This window comes from Nanorana parkeri, unplaced genomic scaffold (assembly GCF_000935625.1).
Source record: "Nanorana parkeri isolate BGI_ZX_2015 unplaced genomic scaffold, ASM93562v1 scaffold1424, whole genome shotgun sequence".
Taxonomy (NCBI): domain Eukaryota; kingdom Metazoa; phylum Chordata; class Amphibia; order Anura; family Dicroglossidae; genus Nanorana; species Nanorana parkeri.
Window position 1 is genome coordinate 317,723 of NW_017307692.1, and position 21,279 is coordinate 339,001.

Genomic DNA, 21,279 nt, shown 5'->3' on the forward strand with positions numbered 1-21,279 from the left:
AAACATTCATATATCATGAACCAAAGGATAAGTTGTGTGAGACAGATCATGCCTTAATTTCCCAAAGTCCGGAACTGTGGTTGGTCAGACCAGTGAAGTCCATTGACATGTCCTATGACCATGGGAACTCATTTCTTCACCTTGATGACCATCACCACATTCCACTTCCTGTCTCTTCTTCCAGGCCCCCCCCTTTAGGAACCCCTTCACCCTTTCCTTAAGCTTGTTTTTTTTTTTTGTATCTCTCTTATCCTTAAAGTGACATTAAACCCTCAGATTTAACATAAAGCAATACTGTAATGTGTGCCTTACTGTAATCCATGGTTGTTTCCCTTCTCTTTGCTGCTCTTCCTTTTAAATCTGTATCTGTTCACATGCTCTGCAGAACTTCTGTTTTGCAGCAGACTGCCTTGTCTTAGGAATGGATACACGGTGTCTGTGTATTAGTTTCTATAGGCTTGTAACCTGAGCCAGCACTACAGGAAGAGGCCCTGAGCTGCAAAGGGAAGTTCTCCCCAAGCATGAGAAGACATGAGGATTTAAAAAGGAAGAGCAGCAAACCATGGATTACAGTAAGGCGCACATTACAGTATTGGTTTATGTTAAAAAATCTGAGGGTTTAATGTCACTTTAAGACAAGTAGGCACACTGAACTGTGGAAACCAGACCTTGTCTCTGCGTCCCACCACGAAGGACTCAAAGTTGTGACTAGGCGCTTTACCTTGAACGCCAAGAACATCATATGTATATTTGGCCTAAGGTAACGGCACTTTGCACAAACATTTTTGAATGAAAACGAAAATTTGGTTACAAAAAAAAAGGTCCACCAACATATAGGCCGAGGTCCACCAACATATAGGCCAAGGTCCACCAACATATAGGCCAAGGTCCACCAACATATAGGCCGAGTTTTACACCGCAACGTCAAAAGTTTGGTCAGCCATTGCCTCTACTGCGATCATGAACCCGTGCTTTTTGGAGAGTAGTAGGCCAGTCTTATTCAGAGCTCTTGATATGGTTGTCTTGTGCACCTTTACTCCAGCCTCAACCTCTGAACTCTGTAGCTCCTCCAAAATGACAGATGGCCTCTCTGTGGCTTCTCTCACAAGCCTTCTTGTTTGCCTCGAGAGTCTTGAGGGACGACCTTTTTTATGTAGCATCTCAATGGTCTGATTGACCTTCCACTTCCTGGTCATGGAACGAACGGTGTCTTCTGGAACGTGCAGGCATTTGGATATCGCTTTGCACCCTTTTCCCGCAGTATGCAGTTCTATGACTTTATCTCGGAGTTCTTTGGAATGTTCCTTTGGTCAGCCATTGCCTCTACTGCGATCATGAACCCGTGCTTTTTGGAGAGTAGTAGGCCAGTCTTATTCAGAGCTCTTGATATAGTTGTCTTGTGCACCTTTACCCCAGTCTCAACCACCGAACTCTGTAGCTCCTCCAAAGTGACAGACGGCCTCTCTGTGGCTTCTCTCACAAGCCTTCTTCTCGTCTGCTCAGAGAGTTTGGAAGGGCGACCTTTCCTAGGCAGTGTCTCGGTGGTCTGATGGACCTTCCACTTCCTGACCATGGAACGAACGGTGTCTACTGGAACGTGCAGGCATTTGGATATCGCTTTGTATCCTTTTCCCGCAGTATGCAGTTCTATGACTTTATCTCGGAGTTCTTTGGAATGTTCCTTTGTTTTTTTTTTCCCAGCTATAAGATAATCATGGTCTCGTTAGGCAAAGGTTGTTGGCTTCTGTACTATTTGAGCTTCTACAATATTTTTTCACTTGTTTTGTATTTAATATTTAATTGTATAAATGTGAGAGTTGATTAAAAGGGTCTGCACAGGATAATTGCCCGCCTCCCGGCTGGCTGTTGCAAGAAAGCGGCCCGGCCGGGAGCATCCTGGATTTGACCGGCTGTCTAAAGACGGCATGTTGGCCATGCCCACTCGCGCGAAACTGCCCAAATTTAAAAACAGGCAGCGATGCCTGTTTACATACAAGCGAACCGCTGGCGGATTGCTTGTATGTGAACGTCCCGGTCTGTGCGCCCCTCCCGCTGGTCCCGAGCTCTGCTATGCCCGGTGCGAGCCTGGGACCAGCATGGTGGCTCTGCGACAGGAGATCAGAGGGAGATAGGTACACATCTCCCTTCATGCCCTCTCCGGTGTCCGAATGTGGAAATACATCACTTCTGCATTCTTGTGTCACTCTCCAGCTTCAAAAGCTGGAGAGAAGCTGATGAAGTAGAATTGAAAAAGCTGGAGAGAAGCTGATGAAGCAGAGAGAAGCTGATGAAGCAGATATCTGCTTCATCAGCTTCTCTGGGGGTCCCTAGGTGACATTAGGGACCTTGGAGACCCCTGATGTCTACATAAAGAGGACCTGTCACATCTCTTTGCTATCACATAGAGGCTTTCTTATCCCCCTATGTAATAACAATAAAGTTAAGTGGAAAAAAAATAGGAAAAAAAAATTAAAGTTGCAAAAAAAAACTAAAATCACACATGAAAAAGGATTAAAAAAAAAAAAAGCACAATTTTTGCGCCCATTACGCCACACATGTTACATATCGCCACGAACGTCGGAGAGCAATAATTGTAGGGCCATCAATCACTGATAACACTAAACTGATGAGCGGTAAAAGCTTTTAAAGCGTCGCCTATGGTACATTTTGGGTATGGTAGTTTTTTGCCATTTCGAGGGTGCGCGCAATTTTAAAGCTTGACATGTTTGGTGTCTATTTACCCGACGTGACCCCGTCTTTTATATTTTACCAAAAAATTGGGTAATAATTGTTTCCTAACATAATGTGAATACAAACTTTTTTTTTTTTTTAAATATTCAGTAATTGTTCCTTAATATAGTAAAAAAATAAAACCCCCTAAGTGGTGATGAAATACCACCAAAAGAAAGCTCTATCTGTCCCCAAAAAATGGTATAAAATTCATTTCAGTACAGCGCTGCATGATGGAATAAACGTCAGTCAAAGTATCGCAGCGCTGAACACTGAAAAATGGCCTGGCCAGGAAGGGGGTCTAAACACCTGGGCTTCAAGTGGTTAAACCATTCAAACCAACACAGGAAATGCGGAAACCCAGAAAAGGAGATGGGAACACCCAGATCTGTGGGTCCACCAGATTCCACCTGTTACTGAAACATGAGCTGACCCTTTATTATTTCTGCATACGCAGTGCTGACACTGGACTAAAGGGAGCAAGGTTGTAATGGGCACATATGGCCAATGACTCAACCACTTGACTCATTCATTCAGAGAGGAGAAGAATTGCTGTAGTGACTCACCTGAGCTGATCTCTGGAGGGATTTCTATCCCCACACATAGTTCTTCACACCTCACACACATCTCATCATTTCTCGCATACGACTCTTCTGCTTCCTCTTGCCGAATTCTCACATATTCTTCTTCCTCCTCATCTTTTACTTTTTTCTGAGGGTCTCCGGGGTCTGTGAATAAAGATGAGAGTGAAGCCCCCTGTACTGAGATGTATGAGAGACCCCAGAGAGTGTGTGTGGGGGGAGACTGGTCACGTCTCTTGGCTGGTAACACACAATGACATGATGTGAGGAGGAGAGGTGGAGTCTAATAGAGGCTGATGGCTCCTGACTCCCCCCACTAAACACATTCCGTCCCCCCATTACTGTCTACTGACAGAGGAGGGGGGAGAAGAAGAGATTGTTGTAGTGACTGAACAAGGAGAATCTGGGACACTTTTCTGGATTTAGTGTTTATTACTCACCTGTGCTGATCTCTGGAGGGATTTCCTCCTCCTTACACGGCTCATCACCTCTCACAGATGGCTCTTCTGGATTATCTGTAGTTTCTGTCCCAGAGAGAATATTGTTTTCATCCTACGTAACCCAGAAAACAATAAAAAATATTTAAAATGTTATCTTATTCAATTGACTGACAATAAATATAAGAGCAATCTTTGTGTTGTAATAATCACAATGTTAATATACAGTTCTGATCTCCATCTACCTGATCTTCCTGAGGGATCTCCTGATGTTCCTGTGTGGAGTCCCGGGAATACAGAGGACGGGTCTGAGGGATCTCCTGATGTTCCTGAGGGATCTCCTGATGTTCCTGTGTGGAATCCCGGGAATACAGAGGACGGGGACATCTCTCTGGGGTATTTCTGTTCCTGGATCCACCTGTAGGAAACACACACACTGACTGAATACATTGTTTCTATGTCTTTATATCAGAGGATGTGTGTATCTAGGGGGATCCTCAATACTCAGGAAATGAAAGTCTCCTCTTACCCGGGGATGTGAGGGGAGGTCGGTTCTCCATCATGACATCTTTATATAGATCCCCATGTCCTTCTATATACTCTCACTCCTCTGTGTGTCTAAGTCCATACTTGGTTGGTTTGTAATGCTTGAACTGCAATTGACTGATAAAGTAAATTCAGAGTCAAATCAATCATGAAATCAAATCTTAAAACATATTTCTAAAAATATTGAAGAGTTTACTAGGTATGATCCCTCTGCGTGGGCAGCTGTAGACATCAGCGGCACGTTGGTGGTGCAGGTACAGCCTGACTGCTCTTTCATCTCTATATTTCCTGATGGCACCATACACTTGTTTACGTTGTCATAAAACATGGAGTAGGAGCTCACTGTTAGACGCCCCACCTCTTACCAAGGGGAAGAATGGTGATAGTTCCAAGAAGGAAGATCAATAATTGTCCTTGGGAGATTTTGGCAGTGGCTGCGATAGTGGAATGATCTGGTTGGGACCTGCTAGATTGGGACACCATCATCTAACGTCTATTGGTACACCACTCTCATTAAAAATGGGCCAATGTGGAGATGAGAGAATGGAGCTTTATACTGCCAGGCTCCATACAAATCCCAAATCACATTGGTAGGTGTACGCAGGTCACAGGTTTTCAGAGCATACTCACCCAGAACCATAACCCCCAGCAGAGCTCACCATCTAGGTGAGGTGACATGATCCCCCCCCCATCCTGTCCACAGACAGTGCTGGGACCCTCTTCCTCCTCTCATAATAAGAAGACATTATTACCTCCTCCACATCGGGCACACACACACTGCAGCCTCACACCCCCTGCAGTGTGATTCATGAACGAAAACTACCCCTCCTTCTTGCTACTGTGGTCTACAAAAACATGGCCGCCGAGAACAAATTCCATCTCTCAAACGGCGGACGGTCGCCCTCTAGTGGTGGCTCTGGCGCCACACTGTAATAAACGGGCTCTCAAGTCACTCTCGGCTCCATGTTTTATTGTCCAATCACTGAGTCGACGTCGCTATGGCAGCCAGGAAACAGCTGGGCGACCGTGGAACGCACACAGCGGAAGTAGGTGAGCCACAGAGCGGAAGGACGGTGGCAGAGAGGATTTAATATTAACAATAATAATGCTGCAAGTGGTGGGATTTGAAGCATATGAATATTCATGAGCAGTTATAAATCTCCAGAGAGGGGAATTGTGGGAGCTGCATGCATCTTTCATTTTATGTAAAAAGAATGGAGGTGGAATGGAACCTGGACCTTCACTATCGGTTCAATAGTCAGAAGTGTGATTGGGGGGGGCACAAGGACAGCTCTTCCTTCCAACACCCATGGTGGGGATGACATATGGCTAGAAAGTAAAGCTTCATCCCTATTGGTCAACGAGGCCGCCCGTCACTCTAATGCTGGCCATACACACGCCGTAATCCATTGATTCCCCCCATTCATGCCAAAAAGTAAAGTTGTCCCTTGAAGAGACTGACACCTGCTCATTCAAGCCTCGTCCAGAAAGCAGAATGTCCAGCAGATACGGATTGAACCCCAGCTCCTCCAAACCCAGAATGAAGCCATCAGCGCCAGCCCAATCAGCAGCAGCTGGGGCATTTCCCACAGCTGCACATAAACAAAGGAATGGCCGATACATCATTCACCTTATGTGGTCACATGGCCATATTTGATCAATGACTTTGACCTGCCATATAAGGTCCATGATGTCACCTCCATCCCAGCCCTGTGTTTACATGTAGGTCTCAGATGGGCTATCCCTTTCCATTATGATTCCCACTACATATGATTATCAAGCCCATATCACTGATTGGACCATCAGTGCTGCGGCCATGGGCTGCATATAACCTAAGGGTTGTCGATGCTGGATACATTATGTGGTCATAAGGCAATATTTGGTCGATGGCATTGACCTGATACAGCCATATAAGGTCATTGATGTCACTAGCATCCCACCCCTCTGTTTACATGCAGGGCTCAGATGCACTATCCATTACGATTCCCATTACATATGATCATCAAGTCCATATCAAACCTCCCCCTTCAGCAAGGTATATTCAACAATCCACATCGCCCTCCCCACTGCAGGAGTCCACCCAGAGTACCCCCAACAGTGTGATAGTGTATGTAAGACCAATGGAGGGAGGGAGGGCTCCCACAGAGCGGGCAGGGGGCAATAAGAAAATCCAGATGGGTGAGTATACCTTGCTGGGGGTACCCTTGCGGGGTCGGGGGAATATCAGAAGCCACCTGGTCATGACTCTTTACAGACATTTGCCAGTAAATATATATGATGATCACTTGTCATTATTGTCTGTAGGCGGTAATTATATAGTTGGAGGCGGGGTTTGCTCGTGCCAGCGTATGTACAGACATAAAAATACATTTCATTTGTCAAGCAATATATTTTTTTCTTACATTCTGATAAGTAAATAATAAAAGTGCACACAGAATAGGAGGGAATGGAAGAAACATGTGCACGCCTGATCTCTTTAGTTGTCTTTAAAGCGAGTCCAGAACCTTAAATCTGCATCTGACCAGCAAGTTTGTCTTTTGGCTCATGCCATGGATAAGAGGTCCATGTTTCTTTGACTTCTGCCTGATTTATGGTTGGATTATTCCGGTGCTTTGTTTGTACCCAACTTGTCTGTGCTCATCCTGATCATGGCCCCTGGTAACGTTGCTATTGTCTGACATTGATCTATTTAGCTGGAATGTGGACTCTACACCTGACGTCCCCATTAGTCCGCAAACTCTGCTAGTGTCTGGCATTTGCTCTAACCATCTGAGGACTTGCATCACTCTGGATCAGTCCTGCCTGTTGTCAGCTTTGCCCCTGGCAACACAGGGGGTCTAGGAAACAGATAGAGGACCATATTAGGTCTATATAAACCTATAGCCTGTAACAATCTGACTTCTCCTACATGTAATATGCTGACCAGGGCCGAATTTCCCACAAGTCCACTGAGGCTGTGCCTCGGGGCGGCAGGGAGTAGAGGGGCGGCACAGACAGACGGCCGGTATTTTTGTGTGATACATTTAGCCCTGCTTCAGGAAAGCAGGGCTAAATGTAAAGTGGGGAAGCCGGTGTTTGAGTACAAGTGGTCCCAGCGATGTCGCCAAGATCGATTGTAATATGCGTGCAGCTCCGTCTTTGAAGTAGGTTTCCCTTGGGTGTAGACCACGTGACAGGCCACATAAGCCAAGTACAAGAAGTCCGACTATTTAAGAGCCCACTTACACCATTGTATTTTCCCCTGATGCCTTTTTCATTGGAATCAATAGAAAGGCATCAAATTGCATGCTAGTGAGCACTGACCTGCGCTTCCATAAGTCTCAATGTATTAGGCAAAAAGTGTGAATCCAGGCTCAGGGAAATTGGTTCCCTTCTTGGGAGGACTGCTGCTGCAAGAGTGGGCTTTCTGTTTTTCTGGCCACTAAGCCTCTATCTTAAGTACCTTAATGAAAAATGGGATTACACACCAGGGAGTGGGATTGTTATTGTATTGTATATGACTTCTCTTTACCAGATGGTGAAGCTATAAAACTGAAATTGATGGATTATTATTCATTGAGAGGTCACAGTAAGAGTTGTATGTTTCCATGGTCTCAGCAGCCATCCAGCCTATTGGGCCATAATATAACTCGGTCTGTATGTCTGCCAAAGAATAAAGGAATATAAAAACACGGAGTCCTGAATTTCTATGAAAGGCACGCGAGTATGAGGACAGTTAGCTGTCAGATGATCAACCAAGGCCCTCTTGTACCCTGTGGTTAGTCATATGTGATGAAAGGGACGTTTTCCTTGTAAACCTTTTCCCGCACTCCGAGCATGAGAATGGCTTCTCCCCTGTGTGCGATCTCTGGTGTGTCGTTAGACTTCCTTTGCGGGTAAAAGACTTTCCGCACTCAGAACAGGAAAACGGGCGATCGCTGAGGTGAATTATTTGGTGAGCGACCAGACTAGGCCTTTTGGTGAAGCTCTTCCCACAATCTGAACAGGAGAATGGCCTCTCACCGGTGTGAGTTCTCTGATGTAACATAAGGGTTACTCTTTGGCTAAAACTCCTCCCACATTCGGTGCAAGAAAACGGTTTCTCCGCAGTGTGAGTTCTCTGATGCAACGTGAGCTGTTGTCTCTGGGTGAAACATTTCCCGCATTCAGAACACACGTACGGCCTGACAGAGGTGTGAATCCTCTGGTGGGCGATAAGGCTTCCGCTCTGGGAAAAACGCTTCCCGCACTCCGAGCAGCAAAAGGGCTTCTCCCCGGTGTGAACTCTTTCATGTATCTCAAGGAGCGACTTTTGAGTAAAACATTTTCCGCATTCGGGACAGGGAAGGGCCTTCTGAGATCTGTGATATCTCTGGTGTTTAGCGAACTTTGACTTTTGCCTAAACGTCTTCCCGCACTCCGAACAGGAAAACGGCTTCTCATCTGGGTGAGATCTCTGGTACACGGCCAGTTTGGCTCTCAAGGTAAAACGTTTCCCACACTCGGAAAATGGAAATATTTCTTGTGACCGGCTGGGAAGGCACTTAGAATGAATATTTGGGTTAACTGGATTTTCTTCTGAAGGGTCAGATACATTGCCGTCATCGTCTGTGTCATTGCCTGAAGAGGTTTTGGAGCTCTGAGTCAAGTCATCCCTTAGGTATTGTCCATCTGGAGGAAAAAAATATACGGGGGATAGGAATCATTGGAAAGAAGTGCTCTGCATTCAGCCCACTGTCATTATAGAGCTTCCATAGAAATACCTACCTCACCCCCTGGAACTTGAGAAGTAAACAGGCTCCCATTTGGAATACATGCCCTACCCTTGGAACCTAGGTATAAATACTCTGCCCCTGCAGAAGTATAAGTACCCAGCCTTCCATAGGAATACCTTTCCCACTCCCTGGAATGTAAAGAGTACACAGCTTTCAATTAGAATAAATACTCCACCCCTGGAATTTGAGGCGTACACAACATATAACTGGCAAACAATTGGAACACAGGAATAATTATACCCCGCCCCTGCAGAACTTTAGGAGTGCACACCTTTCAATAGCAATACCTACCCCACCCCCTGGAACTTGAGGACCACATAGCATACAATTAGAATACATATCCTGAATTCAGGAACAAATACCCCACCCCTGCAGATTTTTAGGAGTACACAGCCTCCCATAGGAATACCTTCCCCACTCCCTGGAACTTAAAGGGTACACAGCTTCCAATTACAATAAATGCCCAACCCCTGCAGAACTAAGTACACACCTTTCAATTTGAATACCTACCCCACCTCTTTGAACTTGAGGGGTCCACAGCATGCAAGTTGTATACATATCCTGCATTTAGGTATAAATACTCCGCCTCTGCAGAACTTTAGAAGTACACAGCCTTCCACCAGATTACCAACTACACCCCGTAGAACTTGAAGAGTACACAGCTTCCAGTTAGAATGCAGAACTTTAATAGTACACCCCTTTCAATAATAAGTTGCCCCATCCTGAGAAAACATTTTTTCCTGCCCCTGCAGAACCTGAGGAATACATAGGTTTCCAAAGGAATAACTACCCCACCGCTAGAACTTGAGGTGTACACAACTTCCAATTGGCATATATTCTCCGCCCCTTAGAACATAAAAATACCCAGCCCCTGCAGAGCTTGAATTTATTCATCACCTGTGCTGATCTCTGGAGAAACTTCCTCCTCCTCCTCACACGACTCATCATTGCTCGTATCTGTCTCTTCTGATTTGACAATGACTGTAAAATCTTCACTCTGAAATGACATAAATAGATGCAAATTGTGGCTGTGCACAAGGAGGGGTTACGGAGAGGAAGAGGGGGGAAGACAGGAGGACAGGTTATAGAGGGGAGAAGGGAGGGGGAGAGCTTATGGAGAGCAGGGACGTGCGGTCAGGGGAGACAGGTGAGGCAGAGCCTCACCTAGAAATATGGAGGAAAAAGCTGTCAGCTTCATCTCTGTAGCTGACAGCTTTTTCTCCATTCAGATCGGCATCTAACAGGTTACACAGCAGAGAAATCCTTTCCGCTGTGTAACCCGTAATGGACGGAGTGCCTCAGCAGTGAGGAGCAAGTGAGTGTCGCCTCCCTTCCTCCTTTACACTAGCTTGGGGACGGGTTGTGGGTGGGGCTTAGTCTGGCAGGGGCGGGGCTTAGTCTGGCGGGGAGCAGGGCTGGGGAATGCCTCACCCGGAGCAAGAGGTACTGCACGCCACTGATGGAGAGGAGGAGGGGTGGGGGGGGAGAGATGAGAGCTGATGGAGGAGAGGAGAAGAGATGAAAGGTTATGGAGAGGAGGAGAGGGGAGAAGATCAGGAGAGCTTATGGAGAGAAGAAAGGGGGAAGAGATGAAAAGTGATGGAGGGGAGGAGGGGGGAAGAGAGGATAAGAGGTTATGGAGAGGGGAGAAGATCAGGAAAGCTTATGGGGAGAAAAAGGGCGGAAGAGATAAGAGGTTATGGAGAGGAAGAGAGTTGATCAGGAGAGCGTATGGGGAGGAGAAGGGGGGGGAGAGATGAGAGGTTATGGAGAGGAAGAGAGTTGATCAGGAGAGCGTATGGGGAGGAGAAGGGGGGGGAGAGATGAGAGGTTATGGAGAGGAAGAGAGTTGATCAGGAGAGCGTATGGGGAGGAGAAGGGGGGGGAGAGATGAGAGGTTATGGAGAGGAAGAGAGTTGATCAGGAGAGCGTATGGGGAGGAGAAGGGGGGGGAGAGATGAGAGGTTATGGAGAGGAAGAGAGTTGATCAGGAGAGGGAGCTTATGTGGAGGAGATCAGGGGAGCTTATGTGGAGGAGATCAGGGGAGCTTATGTGGAGGAGATCAGGGGAGCTTATGTGGAGGAGATCAGGGGAGCTTATGTGGAGGAGATCAGGGGAGCTTATGTGGAGGAGATCAGGGGAGCTTATGTGGAGGAGATCAGGGGAGCTTATGTGGAGGAGATCAGGGGAGCTTATGTGGAGGAGATCAGGGGAGCTTATGTGGAGGAGATCAGGGGAGCTTATGTGGAGGAGATCAGGGGAGCTTATGTGGAGGAGATCAGGGGAGCTTATGTGGAGGAGATCAGGGGAGCTTATGTGGAGGAGATCAGGGGAGCTTATGTGGAGGAGATCAGGGGAGCTTATGTGGAGGAGATCAGGGGAGCTTATGTGGAGGAGATCAGGGGAGCTTATGTGGAGGAGATCAGGGGAGCTTATGTGGAGGAGATCAGGGGAGCTTATGTGGAGGAGATCAGGGGAGCTTATGTGGAGGAGATCAGGGGAGCTTATGTGGAGGAGATCAGGGGAGCTTATGTGGAGGAGATCAGGGGAGCTTATGTGGAGGAGATCAGGGGAGCTTATGTGGAGGAGATCAGGGGAGCTTATGTGGAGGAGATCAGGGGAGCTTATGTGGAGGAGATCAGGGGAGCTTATGTGGAGGAGATCAGGGGAGCTTATGTGGAGGAGATCAGGGGAGCTTATGTGGAGGAGATCAGGGGAGCTTATGTGGAGGAGATCAGGGGAGCTTATGTGGAGGAGATCAGGGGAGCTTATGTGGAGGAGATCAGGGGAGCTTATGTGGAGGAGATCAGGGGAGCTTATGTGGAGGAGATCAGGGGAGCTTATGTGGAGGAGATCAGGGGAGCTTATGTGGAGGAGATCAGGGGAGCTTATGTGGAGGAGATCAGGGGAGCTTATGTGGAGGAGATCAGGGGAGCTTATGTGGAGGAGATCAGGGGAGCTTATGTGGAGGAGATCAGGGGAGCTTATGTGGAGGAGATCAGGGGAGCTTATGTGGAGGAGATCAGGGGAGCTTATGTGGAGGAGATCAGGGGAGCTTATGTGGAGGAGATCAGGGGAGCTTATGTGGAGGAGATCAGGGGAGCTTATGTGGAGGAGATCAGGGGAGCTTATGTGGAGGAGATCAGGGGAGCTTATGTGGAGGAGATCAGGGGAGCTTATGTGGAGGAGATCAGGGGAGCTTATGTGGAGGAGATCAGGGGAGCTTATGTGGAGGAGATCAGGGGAGCTTATGTGGAGGAGATCAGGGGAGCTTATGTGGAGGAGATCAGGGGAGCTTATGTGGAGGAGATCAGGGGAGCTTATGTGGAGGAGATCAGGGGAGCTTATGTGGAGGAGATCAGGGGAGCTTATGTGGAGGAGATCAGGGGAGCTTATGTGGAGGAGATCAGGGGAGCTTATGTGGAGGAGATCAGGGGAGCTTATGTGGAGGAGATCAGGGGAGCTTATGTGGAGGAGATCAGGGGAGCTTATGTGGAGGAGATCAGGGGAGCTTATGTGGAGGAGATCAGGGGAGCTTATGTGGAGGAGATCAGGGGAGCTTATGTGGAGGAGATCAGGGGAGCTTATGTGGAGGAGATCAGGGGAGCTTATGTGGAGGAGATCAGGGGAGCTTATGTGGAGGAGATCAGGGGAGCTTATGTGGAGGAGATCAGGGGAGCTTATGTGGAGGAGATCAGGGGAGCTTATGTGGAGGAGATCAGGGGAGCTTATGTGGAGGAGATCAGGGGAGCTTATGTGGAGGAGATCAGGGGAGCTTATGTGGAGGAGATCAGGGGAGCTTATGTGGAGGAGATCAGGGGAGCTTATGTGGAGGAGATCAGGGGAGCTTATGTGGAGGAGATCAGGGGAGCTTATGTGGAGGAGATCAGGGGAGCTTATGTGGAGGAGATCAGGGGAGCTTATGTGGAGGAGATCAGGGGAGCTTATGTGGAGGAGATCAGGGGAGCTTATGTGGAGGAGATCAGGGGAGCTTATGTGGAGGAGATCAGGGGAGCTTATGTGGAGGAGATCAGGGGAGCTTATGTGGAGGAGATCAGGGGAGCTTATGTGGAGGAGATCAGGGGAGCTTATGTGGAGGAGATCAGGGGAGCTTATGTGGAGGAGATCAGGGGAGCTTATGTGGAGGAGATCAGGGGAGCTTATGTGGAGGAGATCAGGGGAGCTTATGTGGAGGAGATCAGGGGAGCTTATGTGGAGGAGATCAGGGGAGCTTATGTGGAGGAGATCAGGGGAGCTTATGTGGAGGAGATCAGGGGAGCTTATGTGGAGGAGATCAGGGGAGCTTATGTGGAGGAGATCAGGGGAGCTTATGTGGAGGAGATCAGGGGAGCTTATGTGGAGGAGATCAGGGGAGCTTATGTGGAGGAGATCAGGGGAGCTTATGTGGAGGAGATCAGGGGAGCTTATGTGGAGGAGATCAGGGGAGCTTATGTGGAGGAGATCAGGGGAGCTTATGTGGAGGAGATCAGGGGAGCTTATGTGGAGGAGATCAGGGGAGCTTATGTGGAGGAGATCAGGGGAGCTTATGTGGAGGAGATCAGGGGAGCTTATGTGGAGGAGATCAGGGGAGCTTATGTGGAGGAGATCAGGGGAGCTTATGTGGAGGAGATCAGGGGAGCTTATGTGGAGGAGATCAGGGGAGCTTATGTGGAGGAGATCAGGGGAGCTTATGTGGAGGAGATCAGGGGAGCTTATGTGGAGGAGATCAGGGGAGCTTATGTGGAGGAGATCAGGGGAGCTTATGTGGAGGAGATCAGGGGAGCTTATGTGGAGGAGATCAGGGGAGCTTATGTGGAGGAGATCAGGGGAGCTTATGTGGAGGAGATCAGGGGAGCTTATGTGGAGGAGATCAGGGGAGCTTATGTGGAGGAGATCAGGGGAGCTTATGTGGAGGAGATCAGGGGAGCTTATGTGGAGGAGATCAGGGGAGCTTATGTGGAGGAGATCAGGGGAGCTTATGTGGAGGAGATCAGGGGAGCTTATGTGGAGGAGATCAGGGGAGCTTATGTGGAGGAGATCAGGGGAGCTTATGTGGAGGAGATCAGGGGAGCTTATGTGGAGGAGATCAGGGGAGCTTATGTGGAGGAGATCAGGGGAGCTTATGTGGAGGAGATCAGGGGAGCTTATGTGGAGGAGATCAGGGGAGCTTATGTGGAGGAGATCAGGGGAGCTTATGTGGAGGAGATCAGGGGAGCTTATGTGGAGGAGATCAGGGGAGCTTATGTGGAGGAGATCAGGGGAGCTTATGTGGAGGAGATCAGGGGAGCTTATGTGGAGGAGATCAGGGGAGCTTATGTGGAGGAGATCAGGGGAGCTTATGTGGAGGAGATCAGGGGAGCTTATGTGGAGGAGATCAGGGGAGCTTATGTGGAGGAGATCAGGGGAGCTTATGTGGAGGAGATCAGGGGAGCTTATGTGGAGGAGATCAGGGGAGCTTATGTGGAGGAGATCAGGGGAGCTTATGTGGAGGAGATCAGGGGAGCTTATGTGGAGGAGATCAGGGGAGCTTATGTGGAGGAGATCAGGGGAGCTTATGTGGAGGAGATCAGGGGAGCTTATGTGGAGGAGATCAGGGGAGCTTATGTGGAGGAGATCAGGGGAGCTTATGTGGAGGAGATCAGGGGAGCTTATGTGGAGGAGATCAGGGGAGCTTATGTGGAGGAGATCAGGGGAGCTTATGTGGAGGAGATCAGGGGAGCTTATGTGGAGGAGATCAGGGGAGCTTATGTGGAGGAGATCAGGGGAGCTTATGTGGAGGAGATCAGGGGAGCTTATGTGGAGGAGATCAGGGGAGCTTATGTGGAGGAGATCAGGGGAGCTTATGTGGAGGAGATCAGGGGAGCTTATGTGGAGGAGATCAGGGGAGCTTATGTGGAGGAGATCAGGGGAGCTTATGTGGAGGAGATCAGGGGAGCTTATGTGGAGGAGATCAGGGGAGCTTATGTGGAGGAGATCAGGGGAGCTTATGTGGAGGAGATCAGGGGAGCTTATGTGGAGGAGATCAGGGGAGCTTATGTGGAGGAGATCAGGGGAGCTTATGTGGAGGAGATCAGGGGAGCTTATGTGGAGGAGATCAGGGGAGCTTATGTGGAGGAGATCAGGGGAGCTTATGTGGAGGAGATCAGGGGAGCTTATGTGGAGGAGATCAGGGGAGCTTATGTGGAGGAGATCAGGGGAGCTTATGTGGAGGAGATCAGGGGAGCTTATGTGGAGGAGATCAGGGGAGCTTATGTGGAGGAGATCAGGGGAGCTTATGTGGAGGAGATCAGGGGAGCTTATGTGGAGGAGATCAGGGGAGCTTATGTGGAGGAGATCAGGGGAGCTTATGTGGAGGAGATCAGGGGAGCTTATGTGGAGGAGATCAGGGGAGCTTATGTGGAGGAGATCAGGGGAGCTTATGTGGAGGAGATCAGGGGAGCTTATGTGGAGGAGATCAGGGGAGCTTATGTGGAGGAGATCAGGGGAGCTTATGTGGAGGAGATCAGGGGAGCTTATGTGGAGGAGATCAGGGGAGCTTATGTGGAGGAGATCAGGGGAGCTTATGTGGAGGAGATCAGGGGAGCTTATGTGGAGGAGATCAGGGGAGCTTATGTGGAGGAGATCAGGGGAGCTTATGTGGAGGAGATCAGGGGAGCTTATGTGGAGGAGATCAGGGGAGCTTATGTGGAGGAGATCAGGGGAGCTTATGTGGAGGAGATCAGGGGAGCTTATGTGGAGGAGATCAGGGGAGCTTATGTGGAGGAGATCAGGGGAGCTTATGTGGAGGAGATCAGGGGAGCTTATGTGGAGGAGATCAGGGGAGCTTATGTGGAGGAGATCAGGGGAGCTTATGTGGAGGAGATCAGGGGAGCTTATGTGGAGGAGATCAGGGGAGCTTATGTGGAGGAGATCAGGGGAGCTTATGTGGAGGAGATCAGGGGAGCTTATGTGGAGGAGATCAGGGGAGCTTATGTGGAGGAGATCAGGGGAGCTTATGTGGAGGAGATCAGGGGAGCTTATGTGGAGGAGATCAGGGGAGCTTATGTGGAGGAGATCAGGGGAGCTTATGTGGAGGAGATCAGGGGAGCTTATGTGGAGGAGATCAGGGGAGCTTATGTGGAGGAGATCAGGGGAGCTTATGTGGAGGAGATCAGGGGAGCTTATGTGGAGGAGATCAGGGGAGCTTATGTGGAGGAGATCAGGGGAGCTTATGTGGAGGAGATCAGGGGAGCTTATGTGGAGGAGATCAGGGGAGCTTATGTGGAGGAGATCAGGGGAGCTTATGTGGAGGAGATCAGGGGAGCTTATGTGGAGGAGATCAGGGGAGCTTATGTGGAGGAGATCAGGGGAGCTTATGTGGAGGAGATCAGGGGAGCTTATGTGGAGGAGATCAGGGGAGCTTATGTGGAGGAGATCAGGGGAGCTTATGTGGAGGAGATCAGGGGAGCTTATGTGGAGGAGATCAGGGGAGCTTATGTGGAGGAGATCAGGGGAGCTTATGTGGAGGAGATCAGGGGAGCTTATGTGGAGGAGATCAGGGGAGCTTATGTGGAGGAGATCAGGGGAGCTTATGTGGAGGAGATCAGGGGAGCTTATGTGGAGGAGATCAGGGGAGCTTATGTGGAGGAGATCAGGGGAGCTTATGTGGAGGAGATCAGGGGAGCTTATGTGGAGGAGATCAGGGGAGCTTATGTGGAGGAGATCAGGGGAGCTTATGTGGAGGAGATCAGGGGAGCTTATGTGGAGGAGATCAGGGGAGCTTATGTGGAGGAGATCAGGGGAGCTTATGTGGAGGAGATCAGGGGAGCTTATGTGGAGGAGATCAGGGGAGCTTATGTGGAGGAGATCAGGGGAGCTTATGTGGAGGAGATCAGGGGAGCTTATGTGGAGGAGATCAGGGGAGCTTATGTGGAGGAGATCAGGGGAGCTTATGTGGAGGAGATCAGGGGAGCTTATGTGGAGGAGATCAGGGGAGCTTATGTGGAGGAGATCAGGGGAGCTTATGTGGAGGAGATCAGGGGAGCTTATGTGGAGGAGATCAGGGGAGCTTATGTGGAGGAGATCAGGGGAGCTTATGTGGAGGAGATCAGGGGAGCTTATGTGGAGGAGATCAGGGGAGCTTATGTGGAGGAGATCAGGGGAGCTTATGTGGAGGAGATCAGGGGAGCTTATGTGGAGGAGATCAGGGGAGCTTATGTGGAGGAGATCAGGGGAGCTTATGTGGAGGAGATCAGGGGAGCTTATGTGGAGGAGATCAGGGGAGCTTATGTGGAGGAGATCAGGGGAGCTTATGTGGAGGAGATCAGGGGAGCTTATGTGGAGGAGATCAGGGGAGCTTATGTGGAGGAGATCAGGGGAGCTTATGTGGAGGAGATCAGGGGAGCTTATGTGGAGGAGATCAGGGGAGCTTATGTGGAGGAGATCAGGGGAGCTTATGTGGAGGAGATCAGGGGAGCTTATGTGGAGGAGATCAGGGGAGCTTATGTGGAGGAGATCAGGGGAGCTTATGTGGAGGAGATCAGGGGAGCTTATGTGGAGGAGATCAGGGGAGCTTATGTGGAGGAGATCAGGGGAGCTTATGTGGAGGAGATCAGGGGAGCTTATGTGGAGGAGATCAGGGGAGCTTATGTGGAGGAGATCAGGGGAGCTTATGTGGAGGAGATCAGGGGAGCTTATGTGGAGGAGATCAGGGGAGCTTATGTGGAGGAGATCAGGGGAGCTTATGTGGAGGAGATCAGGGGAGCTTATGTGGAGGAGATCAGGGGAGCTTATGTGGAGGAGATCAGGGGAGCTTATGTGGAGGAGATCAGGGGAGCTTATGTGGAGGAGATCAGGGGAGCTTATGTGGAGGAGATCAGGGGAGCTTATGTGGAGGAGATCAGGGGAGCTTATGTGGAGGAGATCAGGGGAGCTTATGTGGAGGAGATCAGGGGAGCTTATGTGGAGGAGATCAGGGGAGCTTATGTGGAGGAGATCAGGGGAGCTTATGTGGAGGAGATCAGGGGAGCTTATGTGGAGGAGATCAGGGGAGCTTATGTGGAGGAGATCAGGGGAGCTTATGTGGAGGAGATCAGGGGAGCTTATGTGGAGGAGAAGGGGGGGTGAGGTTATGGAGAGGGGAGGAGATCAGGAGAGCTTATGGGGAGGAGAAGGGGGAGAAGAGATAAGGAATTATGGAGCAGAGCAGATGTTCTTTGTAATCCATCAGAAATGAAGTAGCCGGGGCTGACAACTCCTGCATTTAAATTCAGAGCCAATAATACACTGTGTTGTCCTGTCAAAGAGGAAGCTAGGAGCACACTATATTTCTGGCTCATCTGCCATTATTTTTCTGTACTTGCAGCGTGTTTAAAAGGATAAAACATTGTAAAAATATACTTGTATTGCAGAGATGCATACATATCTTCTTTCACTTTTTGCCTTGACACGTTTTAATAGCCTCAGTCCCATTTACCTGATCCTCCTGAGGGATCTCCTGATGTTCCTGAGGGATCTCATGATGTTCCTGAGGGACCTCCTGATGTTCCTGTATGGAGTCCCGGGAATACAGAGGACGGGGACATCTCTCTGGGGTCTTTCTATGACTGCATCCAACTGCAGGCAATGCATATATAGTGTTAAAAAGTCTAAAGCTATAACATGATCAAACTTACAAGTGTCTGCTCAGTGGGTTACAACAAGCTAAGGGATTGACCAAACCCCAACAATTCAATTAAAGTGATAAACATTTAGACAAACACAAGGATATATATTCTGTGGCCACCCACCAGGCGGGAACATCAAAGTACCCAGCTGCTCTTTACAACATTGGTGTATAGAAGGCCATCTGAAAATGCATAATATCACATTGAGAAATATTATGTGTCACATATATAAGGAAAACACAGAAGGACAAATGTGAAGAACCAAACAACCAATGAAAAGTGTCCATTGAATAAGAACAATCTGTGCATGTTTCATGGATTTAGTGTTTGTTACTCACCTTCGCTGATCTCTACCAGAAGATCCTCCTCTTTAACCCTTACATGTCCTTCATCCTCCACCTCAACATTGAAGTCCATATGTGTAGTTCTGGTGTCTCCTAGGTCTGTGAATGAAGATGAGAGTGAAGCCCCCTGTACTGAGATGTATGAGAGACCCCAGAGAGTGTGTGTGGGGGGAGACTGGTCACATCTCTTGGCTGGTAACACACAATTACATGATGTGAGGAGGAGAGGCGGAGTCTAATAGAGGCTGATGGCTCCTGACTCCCCCCACTAGAAACATTCCGTCCCCCCATTACTGTCTACTGACAGAGGAGGGGGGAGAAGAAGAGATTGTTGTAGTGACTGAACAAGGAGAATCTGGGACTCTTTTCGGGATTTAGTGTTTATTCCTCACCTGTGCTCATCTCTGGAGGGGTTTCATCTTCCTCACCACCAATCATTAACATTTCGTCATCTTCAACTTTAATAACAGTCAGCCCATCAATCTAGATCAGGCAGAGTTCTTGTTTACAAAATCGACAAAGTAATGTTTAAATATGTAGGTTGCCTAAAATTGCACAGATAAGACCATGTCTTTCACTTACTTGAAGGATCTCATGACGTTTTTGTGCGGAATCCCGGGAATACAGAGGACGGGCCTGAGGGATCTCCTGATGTTCCTGTGTGGAATCCCGGGAATATAGAGGACGGGTCTGAGGGATCCCCTGATCTTCCTGTGTGGAATCCTGGGAATACAGAGGACGGGGACATCTCTCTGGGGTATTTCTGTTCCTGGATCCATCTGTAGGAAACACACACACTGACTGAATACATTGTTTCTATGTCTTTATATCAGAGGATGTGTGTATCTAGGGGTATCCTCAATACTCAAGAAATGAAAGTCTCCTCTTACACGGTGATGTGAGGGGCGGCCGGTTCTCCATCATGACGTCCTTGTAGAGATCCTCCTGTTCTTCTAAATACTCCCAGTTGGCATAATATGCATTCCTAAGTCTATGCGGAAAAGAAAGCTTGCTTTAGTAGTCAAAAACAAGGTGAAGATACTTTTCACAATCCTCTGTTATCACATAAGGTAACACCAACCCTTGAACTTCTCACACGTACAACCATTACTAGCAGTGCAATGAGTGAAGATAAAGTGAAGTGAAGATGTTTGGCAAAGTGTAACCTCCTATGAACCAATTTGTTTCTGCATTTCTAAATGAGAGCTCCTCGGGGGTGGAGCTAATTAGGAGCTTATTAGGAGCTTGTAATTCCAATATCAACCTTATTTTTAACAAGGAAGTGCAAGAGACTACTCATACCGCTGACTAGTCAGCTCATTTTAACCTTAAACCTGGGAATTAAATGAAACCAGTAAATCCAGTCTGGATATATTTAAGGTGTATTTGCTTAAACCTTGAAGAAGGGGGGGACGGGACCTCCTTCCCTGAAATGTATTGGCTATATACAACGTTCTTAAAGAAGAACTTCACCCCCCGGTTTTCTGGGTTATCCTCAAAAGACATACTTACATGATCATTGAAAATGTTTAATCTGTAATTTCAGGAAAGGATTGGGGAGGAGCCATATTCATCCAAGAAGAAAAAGTGGCCGAAGGTCCATCGTGACTAGTAAACAGTTTACACAGAATCACCAAGCTGGATGAATGTTTGTACCCCACCAACCCAAAAAATAGATTATCTGATGAACGACTCCCACCATTGTCAGAGGGGTAGAAGCCCAGGTCAGTGATTTGTGATATGCCCAGGCTTGGTGCAAACCAACTTCACCCATGCCCACTCAAAACTGTCACTGACATCCCCCCCCTCCCCCCACCCAATCAGTTGGGGCTGGGACTTTCCTACATGTTAAAAAAAGGACTGTGACTGACCCTGTAGCAATTGAATGGTCCAGAGAAGGGGGGTGTCAATGAATTTTGTGCAGGCCTGGGCGAACTTGGCCCCTGCACATCACTACCTAGGACCTAACTAGGTGCCCACCCACCGTTCTTTCAGTAGAGGTTCACCTCCTAAAAAGAGAACCACCTCTATATAAAACATCATTCTGACCTATATTAGTCCATCGCTACCACACAACTTCCAGATCTCTACCGTCCAAACAGTTTTCAGCCACCTAATCCCTTCTACTGAGAAGAGCAACATCCCCTCTCCTGGTTCCAACACTCACCTCGCTCTTCCAGGAGCCCGATGCCTCCACAGAAGAAGACCACAGGCAAGTGTCCGGGGATTGGTGAACCCCCAT

At 48.6% G+C, this 21,279-nt stretch overlaps 1 protein-coding gene across 1 annotated transcript in view; it reads right to left on the reverse strand.

Annotated features, from left to right (window-relative positions):
• The window catches only part of LOC108798176 (gastrula zinc finger protein XlCGF26.1-like), a 31,017-nt gene extending 9,738 nt beyond the window's left edge, over positions 1-21,279 (reverse strand). Inside the window, exons 1-6 of the mRNA XM_018569907.1 lie at positions 21,205-21,279; positions 19,430-19,520; positions 19,032-19,136; positions 18,838-18,875; positions 9,946-10,045; positions 8,077-8,944 (exon numbers count right to left, since the gene is read on the reverse strand). Of these exons, the coding sequence (XP_018425409.1) occupies positions 8,077-8,944; positions 9,946-10,045; positions 18,838-18,875; positions 19,032-19,136; positions 19,430-19,520; positions 21,205-21,279 (1,277 nt within the window). The remainder of the gene's footprint in view (positions 1-8,076; positions 8,945-9,945; positions 10,046-18,837; positions 18,876-19,031; positions 19,137-19,429; positions 19,521-21,204) is intronic.